General features: G+C 36.0%; 1 protein-coding gene across 1 annotated transcript in view; it reads left to right on the top strand.

Moving 5' to 3' along the window:
• The window catches only part of ITK (IL2 inducible T cell kinase), a 40,583-nt gene extending 28,696 nt beyond the window's left edge, over positions 1 to 11,887 (top strand). Inside the window, exons 10-17 of the mRNA XM_083353557.1 lie at positions 1,656 to 1,792; positions 2,647 to 2,721; positions 3,020 to 3,191; positions 4,606 to 4,822; positions 5,598 to 5,662; positions 6,824 to 6,942; positions 10,552 to 10,709; positions 11,739 to 11,887. Of these exons, the coding sequence (XP_083209683.1) occupies positions 1,656 to 1,792; positions 2,647 to 2,721; positions 3,020 to 3,191; positions 4,606 to 4,822; positions 5,598 to 5,662; positions 6,824 to 6,942; positions 10,552 to 10,709; positions 11,739 to 11,810 (1,015 nt within the window). The 3' untranslated portion in view covers positions 11,811 to 11,887. The remainder of the gene's footprint in view (positions 1 to 1,655; positions 1,793 to 2,646; positions 2,722 to 3,019; positions 3,192 to 4,605; positions 4,823 to 5,597; positions 5,663 to 6,823; positions 6,943 to 10,551; positions 10,710 to 11,738) is intronic.
• Positions 11,888 to 14,607: the final 2,720 nt, after the last annotated feature.

The raw sequence follows: 14,607 nt of genomic DNA, 5'->3' as shown, positions 1-14,607 counted from the left end.
AAATAAAAACCAAAACATACAAATGTCCTGCACCAGTGAGTTCTACTTTACAATTCCAACACATGAAACAGGTAGGTTTTTTTCCCCACAATATTCCTAAAGCCCAAGATGGATCAAGGTAACCAAACCTGCCAAAGAGTTTCAAGGATTGTCAATGGCAATTCAAAATGGACCCCCTTCCAAGGCCTCATCAGGTGACAATCCTTGAGTGATGGCACTTGGGAAGAGTTGATCTGATTAACTGATGGATGAATATAGGAGGTTATCACTCAGATAAACATACATTTGTTTTCAACATTAATTTCTCAACACTAACAGAAGGCAGAACAGAATTTTAGTGTTGCTGCAACAATAAACAACTTACATAAAAACTTCCTTTTTACAACCCTATAATCCCTTAATGGGGGGACGCGATGGCTCAGTGGGTTAGGACGCTGAGCTTGTCGATCAGAAGGTCGGCAGTTTGGCGGGTCGAATCCCGAGTGCCGCATAACAGAGTGAGCACCTGTTACTCGTCCCAGCTTCTGCCAACCTAGAAGTTCGAAAGCACGTAAAAATGCAAGTAGAAAAATAGGGACCACTACGGTGGGAAGGTAACAGCGTTCTGTGTGTCTTTGGCATCCAGTCATGCCAGCCACATGACCACGGAGACATCCTTGGACAAGCGCTGGCTCTTCGGTTTTGAAACGGAGATAAGCACCGGCCCCTAGAGTCGGAAACGACTAGCACGCATGTGCGGGGGAACCTTTACTTTTACCTTTTTAATCCCTTAATTTGGGAGTAGGGTTGGGGCGACTAGATGGAACTCATCATTCGCATGACCAGATACCCTTCCTGACACCTATATGGAGTTTGCAGCATCTATCATTACCTGGGATTGATCTCTTAACCTTCCATGTGGGAGGCAAGTGTCTTCAGCACTAGGCCACCACACCACACAATAAACAATTTACATATTTCCCTGAAAACCAATTGTCAGAATTATTGATTCATAAAATAATAATCTCAGCAAACAAAATTGCATGTTTCTATCTCTTCTGACTATTTATATAGTCTTCATATTTTTGATAAAATAATAGAATATGATACCGTTGATGTATTCATTTAATTAAATGTTCTTTAATTTTTCCAAAGTCGAAGCTTGATAGTTTCAGTCTAAATAAAGAATTACAGTTTTAATTTTCTGTATTGTTTTCATTTTCCTAAAGATGTAAAGTCTGGCTTTTCAGAGACATTTAATAATGCCCAATAGATTTTCTACACAGATCCTTTGTTGTTTTTCCCTAATTCCAAGATTATATTCTTTCAAAATCAGAGGAAAAGATAAAAGGATATTTGTTTTATATCGTCATTTTGAAGGAATGGTAGAACTTATATATATCCTGGCCAAATTAGTCTCCCAGTTTAGACTTTCCAAAGTGTGGCATTCTGGTACTTGTTTGAAGAAACATAACATGAAAAGAAGAAAAAAATATTGTTAATGTACTGTGGAACTATACAGGTAGCAGGACCCTAATAAAGTGGTCATAATATTTATTCTATGGTTCAAACCTGAACTGGATTGATGCTTCATGAATCATTGCTCATTTTGCCCTACCTGGAAATTTTAGTAGTTTTTACATTATTTTAAAGAGGTATATTTGCTGTCTTTTTAGCAATGACAACAGCCCTGTTATAAAGCACTATCACATCAAGGAGACCAGTGACAAGCCCAAGAGGTATTACCTGGCAGAGAAACATATTTTTGATTATATCCCAGAACTGATCAATTACCACCAGTATAATGCAGGAGGTAAGTTGAGACAAGAAAGGTAAGAAGATGCAGATAACTTAAGTCTAAGATTCTAACATCTTAAAAATGGAAGGAAAAATTACCCCAACATCTGATGTTTTAAATAATTCTTTAATAAATAATAATAATAATAATAATAATAATAATAATAATAATAATAAATAATTTAATAATTCTTGTGATAAATTAATATCAAGTTGCTTAATATCATAAAATGCTGAATGTTTCCTGAATTCTGGATCTCTTTTGCAGGAAACCTATAGTTGCTTTCTCTTTATATGTGCTCCTATGAAGTATAACTTTGAATTATATTGACGAGAAAGATTCTATATAAATAAATGACAATTCTTTGCCTTTTTGAATATTCTGGGACAAATTTAATATAAAATGCTCAGCATGTTCAGGTACATGCTCAAAGTGGCTATACTCAAAACATCACAGACCTTCCTGAAAATTTTCACATATAATAGGAAAACTGTTTGGGTATACTTTATTGAAGTGTCACATTAGTAACTTCTTATTTCTATATTTGACTCTAAAATGCATTCTTATAGTGCATCTCCATAATTCTATTTTTATGGCCATCATCTTTTCTAAGCTACCAAAAGCTGGCACTTATGAGGGGTCCTTGGTGCTCTCTGGGCTTGGTTATTTTCTTGCAAACATCACTGTACATCAGTAACCTGATGATGTTACCTAGTTTGGCTAATGAAATGCCTGCAAGAAAACAACCAAGCTCAGAGAATGCCAAGAAAACCTCATTTCAATCCTGAGTTAAAATATTCTCCTTTATTGGTACTGACTCTTACTTTTGAGTCTTTTTTAATGTATTTGTACATTTCTTCAAAACACAGGTCTTGTTACTCGGTTGAGGTATGCTGTTTCCTCCTGGAGAGAAAAAGCTCCTGTTACAGCTGGATTAAGTTATGGTAAGTAAACTAGATGTTTTGTTAAAGGGTCTTGTAATTTTTTGGTTTTGAGACAAAATGAAAGTAAAACTCACACTTCCTTTCTTTAAAATTTAAATAAGGGCAAATAAGGCAATCACAAATTCTCTTTGTTTCTGTGACTGGGAGTAAGGGTGTGGAGTATTAGAGGAGGAAATGATTACATGAAGGATTCCTGACCAAGTTCTTTCCACATACACAAACACTGGCACTATTGATTATATATCAATTATTATTTATTGGACAAAAACAAGATTGTTTTTCTTTTGCTTTTTCCTAGGTAAATGGATTATTAATCCGCAAGAACTAACATTTGAAAAGGAGATCGGTGTTGGCGAGTTTGGGGTGGTTCATCTTGGTTACTGGCTTGATCGGATGAAAGTGGCTATAAAGACAATTCGCACAGGAACAATGTCAGAAGAAGACTTTATTGAAGAGGCCCAAGTCATGATGTAAGCAGTAAAAATACCTACTTAACTCCCATTTTATTTATACAATGAATAATGCAATGACATGAGTTTTAATCACTTTGGGTGGCTCACATTATTATTTATTTTAAATAATTTTGATAAGCGGGACAACATTTTTTTTTATCATTTTTATAATTAAATTTAGAATCTTCTTCCAACTTATTTATTCAAAGCAACACTGAATGTTGTGCATCATGGATGAAATTAAAATATATCATTTGATCAACACATCTCTTCTATAAATATTTACTGGAAGAATTAGAATTATCAAATGAATGTTGTTGTCTACAGTTATGTGCCGATGTTTGTATGAATAAATATTAGCAAATGCATAGTGTTTCTTAGTCTCAAGCTGACAACAGGCATTTTTAATATTAGGCAATTCTAATGGCATAAAGCTTCTAAAGCAATGTGCATTAAATAATGGTAGTCAGTTTTTGGATTGTTTGAGTGTTCCTTTATACTTCAGAATTTTTGCTATGTACTATTTTTGAAGTCCAAGGGACACGGTGGCTCAGTGGGTTAGGACGCTGAACTTGTCGATCGGAAGGTCGGCAGTTTGGTGGGTCAAATCCCGAGTGCCGTGTAGCAGAGTGAGCGCCTGTTACTCGTCCCAGCTTCTGCCAACCTAGCAGTTCGAAAGCACGTAAAAATGCAAGTAGAAAAATAGGGACCATTACGGTGGGAAGGTAACAGCGTTCCGTGCGCCTTTGGTGTCTAGTCATGCCGGCCACATGACCACGGAGACGTCCTCGGACAAGCGCTGGCTCTTCGGCTTTGAAACGGAGATGAGCACCGGCCCCTAGAGTCAGAAACGACTAGCACGCATGTGCGGGGGAACCTTTACCTTTACCTTATTTTTGAAGTAGTAAATAATTTCTATCACTGGTACACACAAAGAAACTTTTAAAATATGACTGCTTTGTTATTTTAAAAAATCTTACTGTTTGCTATGTCTCACAAACATGATTGGCACAATCAGGCATTAAACAATTGGGATCTTTCTTGAAGCAGCTGTACTGCTACAAGTTCTACAGAATCTAATCTCTAATACAGTTTTTAATTAGGTTTTAAGAAAATTATTTTTTCTTTGAGGTGAACTTTATTCCTGATGATTCTATGGACACATATTTAACAAGATTCGTATTTTTCAGAAAATAAAAAATGTCAGTGGAATTTTATATATATGTGAAAGCAGTAACTTCACAATTGGTTTCCATTTCAAGAATTATCCATAATGAATGAGGGAAATGTAGCATGGTTTTTCCATTAATCATACTATGCACTTTTTTTATTTCTTAGCATATCAGTTATATATCTGGGTTTCTTCTTTTGTGGTATTCTTCCTTATTTTCTGTTGAAAATTTCTATCTGATTTATCTTTTTGCATGATCAGGAAACTATCTCATCCCAAACTGGTCCAGTTACATGGGGTATGCATGCAGAATTCTCCTATATGTCTAGTATTTGAGTTCATGGAGTTGGGATGTTTATCTGATTACCTGAAGAGGCAACGTGGAAGCTTATCAAAGGAAGAACTTCTTGGAATGTGTCAAGATGTTTGTGAGGGAATGGCTTATCTTGAAGAGGCATCTGTCATTCATAGAGATCTGGTATGTTTGAATCACATCTGTTTTCCCTGCAAATAAATCTGTAAGATAAAAAGTCAGTATAAAATGAAATTATGCCATTATCTTTAAATTTTAACGTAAGAAGACTTTCAGTGTTTGGACAAACAGTGTACAATAGTGGGGATTGTGCAATATTTATGATTATTCCTTCTATGTGAGAGTATTAAAATTTTTATTGATTTTGTCTGGTTTTGTAGTGCCCACTAGTTTTGATGTGATGTGATGTAAATTTAATGTCTTTGTGGTTTGCTAATTTTTTATTGTTATTGGGTATGATATCATATATCATATCACACTAAGGTTCTGTCTGCAGAGTCTAGATGGAGGGGATTATAAAGGACTGGATAGAAGAAAACAGGTTCAGAGTCAACCTACATATAATTGAGTCCCTGTGGATTATGGGACTTCCTGGATCCAGAGATTTTTTCCATCTGGTTCAGAATAGGATAGCATTGTCTCAAACAAAGCCAGAGCTCTGTTTACAAAATCTTCTAGACTTATGGCTGCTATTCAAAAAGCAGATGGCAGCCATGAATTAGAGGCCCTTTGCACAGGTTCATCTTATGTACCAATTGTACCCACCCCTGGATCAGCATACCCTGTTCATGGTCATTCATATCCTGGTCACTCATGAAATTCATTTTTTTTCTGTTTGCCAGAAGTTCATAAAGGGTTTTCAGTCAGCAATAAATGTGAGTATTGTACAATGTGGCTCATATTTTCTCTACAAATATATTCTTTCTTTTCTTTCCCACAGGCTGCTCGGAACTGTTTGGTGGGCGAATTTCAAGTTGTCAAAGTATCAGATTTTGGAATGTCACGGTAATATAGATCTCTTATACATTATTAACCCTATAGTTGATAAGTGGAAATCCACTACAGTTTTTGAATTATATCCAACCTAACCCAATTCAAATTTATTGGATTGGCAAATGCTTCTAAAGCTCATTTCTGCTGTTTCTGCTGCAATTTCTTTAACCTACTCCTTTCTTGACAGCCAGATTAAGAGAACTAAAGTATCTCGATGCATTTTTGTATTACTTTATCATTTGAATTTTCCCACTGTTCACCTTTGCAAATCTGTAACTTGTATGAATGAAGACAGTAAGGTTCATAGTACAGCCTTTCCCAACCAGGCCTTCTTCAGATGGATTAGGACTGTAATTCCCAACATTCAAAACCAAACCCATCTATAGGGCACTACTACATTGAAGAAGGCAACTATAACTCATATTTGGAGTGCTATATTGTATAGCAGCTCTGCTTGCTTAGTGGGGCACTAGTTCCCCTGCCATTTCAATACAATTTCTTTTCCCATAAAACTTGCAAATCAGATTTGGAAGGTGCCCAAGGGACTACATTAGGGAAAAGAAATTTTCTGCTCATAGTTATGCTGGTAGTAGTTCTGCACAGGATGTTATTGGAGTTCACCTTTGAGTTCCATTCACTGAAACACCCAACATCCTATCATGCATACTTCTCTAGTATCATTTCCTTCTTTGCAAACACCTTTCTATCACTTGCCAGCCAGACACATTCCAATTATATTTTATTGGTAATCTGAAGTCAGTTTCTTTCCACAGACATTACTGCTTTTCTAAAGAGGAGAGTGTGAAAGAATAGCGCTACTCATAAAATCAATGATGGCATTGGTTGTAGTATAACAACAAGCCGTCTGTCTTATTTCAATAGCTTCCATAGAACTGACAGTTAAAGAGAAGCATGTCTATAGAATGGTTAGTGTTTGATAACATGGAATGACAATCAATCTGTGTAACTTGCAATCTGGGTATATATATTCCTGTTCTATTACTACTGGTGGATCAGGTATATAAAAAGGTAGAGCGTCCTGTGTCATTATAACTCATGGTTTCAAATTAATGGTTCAATAGGATTCTGAGATTTGAATCTTTTGTTTTCCATGCATGAGCTATAACATTAGAATTACCAGTTAATGACTTTAAACAAGTTTATCCCTTTTAGGTATGTTCTTGATGATCAATATACCAGTTCCATGGGTACTAAATTCCCCATCAGGTGGTCAGCACCAGAGGTTTTTTCCTATAATCGCTATAGCACCAAGTCGGATGTATGGTCATTTGGTAAGAGTCTTAAACAACAAATATCTAGTCACATAATTGCTTCAAGGTCTTGTGGTTAAAAAACTGTTCGTTGTTTGTCTTAACAGGACAAGAAATTCGACCACATTTTTGTCTTAGATGATCTCTAAAAATATTTCAATATCTTTTTTTTAAGTGTAAAGTATCTAAAGCCATATTTATCTTTAGAATTTTGTGAAGACATAGAGTAACAAAAAATTCACAAAACATGAGATCCTTCCATAGTTTATTATCACACCACATCACATGATTGGCATAAAAGGGGATTTTCTGCTTCACCCTTCTCAGTCCATTTCATATTTTTACTAGGTATACAGGGACTGTTTGTTCAAGATATATCTAAAGAACTTTCTGTTTCAATTAAGATTTTTGTTTTAAAAAATTTGCATGCTGAAAATTGAATAAAAATCAACCTAACTGTGATAAGTTTACAAGTATCCCAAATAATCTGGTTTGCTATTTCCAGTCAATCAGAAGAAGAGCATTTTACATTTCAAGGACAGTTCAGATTCTTTTTGTTTCTCATTCTTTCACCTTTCCTCTTTTAGATGAGCTCTTTTGAAGCCAGCCATTTATCAGGTTGATTCACATTGACAAATTTTGATTCAAATTAAGAAAAGAACATAGGAGGTTGTTCAAATGAATCAGTGCTGTTCTTTATTTTATTTTTCTAAATTGCCATTCATTGCCATTGTTATTGAGTCTATCCACCTTGGTTATCATTTTCTTTCTTTCCTTCCAATTCACCCAAGACTATAGACTTTTCCCAAGAGCTTTTTCTTTGCACAATATGTTCAAAAATATGACAATTTGAACCTGTTCATTTGTGCCCTGAGTGAGAACTGTGGAATTAATTTGTTCAATGATTTGTTTGTTGTCTTGGCTATCTGTGGGGTTCTCGAAAGTATTTCCCAACATCAAACTTGTCAGAAATCTTCCTGTCTTGGATTTTCAAAGTTCAGATTCACATAATGTCATAGAGAAATATATTTCCTGCACAATTGTGATTATGTAGTATAGAATACCTAAAAGTATGTATATACAGAATAACATCTGAGTATCATTTCCAGGCCTTCATTTCTATTCTACTAAGCACTACTTTGAGGCATAAGCTATCCCACCATTTTAGCAGCTTTCTTATTAATTGCACCTGTTGTCATTATTTTGGCCATCTATATATATAATTTTAATTCCCTTTTTTCACTGTATTCCTTTATTTCATTATTGGAACTTGCAGATCATTTGCATTTTCAGTTATCAAAATAGTGTCATCAGCATCATGCAGATATTCCTCCACTTTTATCTCCATGTTAGCTTCTTCCAATCTAATTTCCCTCAATATGTATTTAACATACAAGGTTGTATAAATAAGGGGTGTGTACACATCCTTCTCTCTCTTTTGCCAATATGAAGCTTGTGTGCCAACACTGTGGCTTTCTGATCTTTCTATAGTTTTTGGATGAGGGCAATAGGATCTTTCAGAGTTTTTAAACAGATTCAGCAGTTTCACATGATCTGCACAATGAAAGCCCTTTCTATACTCTCATAAATTAAATATAAACTCATACTGACCTTGTTGATATTCTTTGACTTTCTCAATTATCCAGTAATGTCTTATGTTCCTCAGCCTTTTCTAAAGCCAGATTGAGCATGTGGCATCTCCTCTTCCGTGTAAGCATTGTTTTGTTAGGATGTGAAGTTAAGGATTATTTATAATATTTTGCAGATTTCTTTGCTATTGATATAAAGACCAAACCTCAGCCAATCTGTTGACCTCTAGGTTGTTGTCTAGATTTGCTAGTGTAGTTTGATTGGAACCTTTACTGCATCTTTTTCTTCTGTTGTTTGCCACAATTCTATAAATATTCCATTAATTCCCATAGCCTTCCAAATGAGGAGGAGGAGAATGCTGATTTAACATCATCTTCTAACATAAGAGGGTCTTGTAATTACAGAATATTTTCTTCAGTATCTTGGAGGTTGACATCTATATTGTACAGAATCTCAATATACTCCTTCTATTTTTGTTTGACCTTTTTGGAATCAGTTACTGTCTGTCCATTGGTGTCTTTTATCACACCATTTCAAGTTGGAAACTCTTGAATTCAGAGATTTTTTTGGGAAGGCTTTCCTTTTCAAGCCTGTTTACATCGTGTCTTTATAGATATTATTGCAATGTAGCTTCTTGTCTCTTCTAACAGTTTTCTGAAACTCTTTGTTAAGTTTCTTCCTGAGATCTTTGTCTTTCTTGTTTTGAACTTCTCTTCTCTTCTCTTCTTGGCAATTTCCATTGTTTATTCTGACAATTGGCTTGATTCTTTTCTTTTCTTTTTCTTTCTTCTTTCCTTCTTTTTTTGTTTCTTTGTCTTTGGCTGTTTCTTTTCTTAACAACATCTTCAAATTCATTCTACGATTCCTATGGTTCCTTATTGGTGAAATGTGGGACTTCAAAGTGATTCCTAATGTTCTTCTTGAAAATGTTGGGTATATGGTCAAGATCATATCATGGAAACTGGTTGGCTTTCTGCTTCTACTTTAGCTTAACTTGGAACTTGAACATTACCTGCAAAGATTGTAAATGAAAGGACTGTCCAAAGTTAATTTTTCATCAGTGTGGTAATTTGAAAGAGTTGCTAAAGAAGTCAGTTACTAAACGAGGACTAGCTATAGTATAGTCTCCTGGCTGAAAGTGTTGATTTGCTGATGCATAAAATGTCAATGTGTAAGCAATTCATTTGATTCTTCACTGTGTGGAGCTTTTCCATGTTTATGCTTCTTACATTTTATGCTCCCGTTGTAATTCTATCTTTGTAGCTTCAGATTTTCTTTTCTTCCATGGAAGCATCCTGAAGGCTTTAATCTAGTCATTAGTACCCTGAAAGATCCACAGCTCTTTCTCAATAGTGTGTTGAGTGCCATTTGACCTGAGGGGGCCATCATCCAGCACTATATTGTCTTTCACATTATAATGTTTACCCTTGCGGGGGGGGGTGTTGGTGAAATGCACAAATAGTTTGATAATTGCCTTTTCCTGCCAGTGTGAAATGATGTCACTAAATTGATCATATGCTTCTAGCATCTTCCTCTATCACCACTGCTCAATAAAGAGTTCTGCTTGTTTTAGCAAGCAGCTGGGATGACCACCAACCCTTAGAGGACCCTGCTAGGATTATATTCTCTTGACATATGTTTCTGCCATTCATCATCATCCCACCTGCCTATGCTGCCACAATACACAGAACAGCAGGATTAGGGAGGAGGGGGAGTGTAGTAATAGTAAGTGACAGTGAACAAACAACATATGAATATATAGTCAAAAGCAAACTCATAATCTGTTGACAATCTGGAGCCTGCTATTATTATTTCAATAGGATGACTAACTAATGTGCAACCTTACATCTTAATTTAGGAGAAAGTTCCTTTAAACTGAATGAAACTTTCTCTATTATCTATAGGATTACATTGTGAATCTCACCGAAAAAATGACTATTTTAAGCAATGGATCAAAACATTAAGATATTCGAGAGAAAGACAGAATGGAGGACATTATTATGCTGTTCTTCATGAATTATGCATCTTGCTTTATTTCAGGAGTATTGATGTGGGAGGTATTCTCTGAAGGCAAAACTCCTTACGAGAATCGGACAAATGCTGAGGTGGTAGAAGAAGTCAGTGCTGGCCTCCGATTGTATAAACCCAGACATGCTTCCAATACCATTTATAATCTTATGCAACATTGTTGGAATGAGGTTAGTACACCCTATTTCATGAAAGAAAGATGTAAGAATGAAGTAATATATTCTCCATTGAGTCATCCAACTCTTGGTGATTTCATGGACCTGACTGTAAAGTCAGTAGAGAAAAGGTTTCTCACAAAATGGCATTTTTTGACTTTCTATTACCTATCTATTAAGGATATAACTAATTTGTTATCTGGAAGTTTTATTATTGAAAAAATGTAATTATTCAACTACATGTACTCTAATATATAGGAGCCATATAAATGTTACTACTTAGTGTTTATTAAATTACAAGTATCTGTGATCACTTAGCAAGAGTTTCTGTCAATGGCGAAATGCCAAAAAGAGGCAAATATTCATCTTTAACATGGAATGTGGGATTTTAAAAAATAAACACGATTTAGAATGGCTCATTTTATCTTTGGATTTTAAATTATACTTATTTAAGAATAGGGCTAAATATCTTTCTTGTAAATTTGGACCATTCATCTAGTAGCAGAATTCTTTGTTATGGATTTCCCTTCTGACTTCCTATCAGTTACAAATGGCTTCACATCCAGGAGGGAGGAAATTATCAATACATTTGCTACTAGATAACACCATTATAAAGGTAAAGGTAAAGGTTCCACCGCACATGCGTGCTAGTCGTTTCCAACTCTAGGGGCCAGTGCTCATCTCCGTTTCAAAGCCAAAGAGCCAGCGCTTGTCTGAGGACATCTCCATGGTCATGTGGCCGGCATGACTGGACGCCAAAGGCACATGGAACGCTGTTACCTTCCCACCGTAGTGGTCCCTATTTTTCTACTTGCATTTTTACGTGCTTTCGAACTGCTAGGTTGGCAGAAGCTGGGACAAGTAACAGGCGCTCACTCTGTTACGTGGCACTCGGGATTCAACCCGCCAAAATAGTCTCTTGAATTCATCTTTGTGCAGTACTCTAAAATGTTATTTTGTTATAGGCTTTTTTTCATAATTGCCATTCTAGTGCACTCACAAGTTAGCACTTAATTCTCTTTCCTTGTTTTTTTTATTTTTCAGAATCAAAATGACAGACCACCTTTTTCTCACATGCTCTACCATCTGAACGAAATTTCTGAATCTGATCTTTAAGAATGAGTGGATTTGAGAAGATATGAAAAACATACATTTTTGTAAATCATTAATCTATATCTTGAAAGAGTAACAAACTGCAACTGAGATATTAAGAAGACTCTTGGCCTTCTGAGAAAATTGAGACCCAAGAAAGTGGTCAGTTCAAGATACAGGAAAGTAGTCTGATGTGCTGTTCCTTGCCTGAAAGAGAGAGAGAGAGAGAAAGAGAGAGAGAGAGAGAGAATGGAATAGACTTCTTTGATTTTCATTCTAATTTGGCTGCAGTGAAATAAGTCCTTGCATCTTTCATTCACTGATTCTATAATTATACTATTATGGACAGATTCAGGGGATAGAGCTAAATCCATTATCTGAGTTTTCTTAAACTAAAGTTATTGATATGCTTTTTGTCAGTTTCATTAAAAGTTGCCATGAATATACTGTATAAAGGCATCCACTTATTTTTTTTTGTGGAATTGCCCCAAATATAAAGATTGCTTTTATAAAGTTATTCTGAACTATTCTTATGCAACTCGGTCTGATCTGTTTGTGACTGCAAGTTGTAATTCTTTATTTTTGTCTGAAATATATTGAACGTATTTTTAACCATTCCTTTAAAAATAAGCAGTATGTAACTTTGCTTGGTGTAAATCACTTATGGGTCTGAAATCTAGCTGAATTCATCTTCTCTGAGGTTTGCTACATCTTACTCTTTCAAGGAGGAGAAAACTATTGGAGATTGTAGACTACATAAAAAATTGTATTTCTGAATTAACATTTATTTTCCACCACACATACATATCAACAAGCAGTAAAAGGAATAAATTGCAATCATGTTTGTAAAACATTAACATTCCAAATAAATAATGCTGCAAAGGATGCCTCTCAAGCATTCAGCTTCAGTTTCTCATGGTAACAGTCACAGACCCTGAGCTTGAAGAAATATTGACCATTAGATGGAAAAGTAAATTGTTCCAGAATAGAAGAAATAGGCTGATGTATTGAAAGGTTAGATAAAAATAATGGAAGATTTCTGGCATATCTATATATTTCTGGATTTCATTTTATAAATGCCTGGATACTCACAGGGGAGCCAGTGATATAATGTGCATCATGATGTCATCAATCAAAGTATAAATTGCATGCTTTGGACATGTTACTTCAGGGCTCTTCAAACTTGGCCCTTTTATGACTTCATTTCATTTCATTTATTATATTTGTATACCGCCCTTCTCCCGAAGGACTCAGGGCGTGCCTGGCTGTGGAATTCTGGGAGTTGAAGTCCACAAGTCATAAAAGGGCCAAGTTTGAAGACCCCTGTATTACTAGCTTAATGATGTCAAGGTGCCCATTTTATTATATATATCCATAAAGTCCAATTACTCTGTGCATTACTTTTCCAATTCTTAAATTATGAGTTACCGTAGTTCCTTGAAATTATATTTGTAGTAATATCACAGGTTCATAAAATGTTATATTTATTAATGACTTTTTTAGTGGCATTGAATTGATATATAGCTTTGCCAAAGCAGGTTTATTAAAGTCCTTCATTTATTAACCATTTAGGAGGGGATGTTGCAATTCTTTATCCTGGTTATTTTAGGATGATTTAAAATGATTGAACTCTACTTGAAAGGAATTGCTATTGAAGGATTTTGTAGATAACTGCTGTATGTTTTATATTATGCTTATATTTTAAAAGTGTTATCCATTTTGAGCATTGTTAAAATATTAAATATGTTTTTAAGCTAGGAAATAAACAATGGTGTTATACATATTTATAAAATTTGAGCGTAGATGTGCATCTAGACGTTGACTGTATAAATTTCCCTTAATTCTGTTAATGAATAATTCTAAAATAAGAATTTTAAAATAAATGACATGAATCCAAGCTATGTACTTAAAGTGCCCTTTTAATTAAAATGTTCCTGGTTTATCTGTGTTACATCACTCATCCAATTGCAGTTCCAGTCATGTACTCAGAGAATACATGTGTACAACCCACTGAGATAGTCCAACTTACCGAAATGTGTGCCTTTCGAGTATGTTGAAATTCAGTTCCCATAAACCCCTTTCATCGTGGTTCCCCCTGTCCAATACCCAGAGAGAGACTGTAACTTCAAAGTTTGTGTTTTTTCAGATGGAGCTCTAGAATCGATTTCCTTCCAAAGTATTTATTGTAACACGCTTACAGGAAGAGAAGATATTTAAGGAACGGAGTGAAAAAGAACTTGCATCCGTTTTAAAAGAGGACAAGTCCGCTCATATTCCACACGTAAAATACAAATTCGCACGGTTTGGGAAGAACAGATGCAACTCTGTTTCTTTTATTCTTTTCAAACTGAGGGTGGGGGTGCCCCAACATTTGCCACTAGAAATGGGGGGTGGGGTGTGTGTGTGTGTGTGATTTTTTTTTAAAGGAGAAGTATGAATGAGTCCTTGTCTGATTAACAGGTGCGAACTGCTCATCGGGACAAGAGTTTGGCTTCTTGAGTGGTAAACAGCCGGGGGACGGGCGGGCATGTAGGCTGGCTGGCATGCAGGCGATGGAGAGGCAGGTTTCTTTCTCTCGGCGGGTGGGGAATCATTTTAAAGCAAGAGCTCAGGAAGTCTAGCCCGGCTACAGCCCCGTCGGCTCCTGCTCTGCGTGTGCGAGAAAGACACAAACAGATTCGAGCAAGCAGCGATAGAGGGGAGGGGGAGGAGGCGGCGGCTGTGGCGGCGGAGGTGGAGACTGCCGAGCGGCGGCGGCGTCGACGCTGTAGCATCCCTGCCTCCTTCTCCGCCGTAGCCACGGTCGAGCCCAACCGCAGAG

The sequence above is a fragment of the Vipera ursinii genome (assembly GCF_947247035.1).
Source record: "Vipera ursinii genome assembly, chromosome: 2".
Lineage (NCBI taxonomy): Eukaryota > Metazoa > Chordata > Lepidosauria > Squamata > Viperidae > Vipera > Vipera ursinii.
The sequence above is the reverse complement of the archived record's forward strand: the minus strand, read 5'-3'. Positions and strand labels throughout refer to the sequence as shown.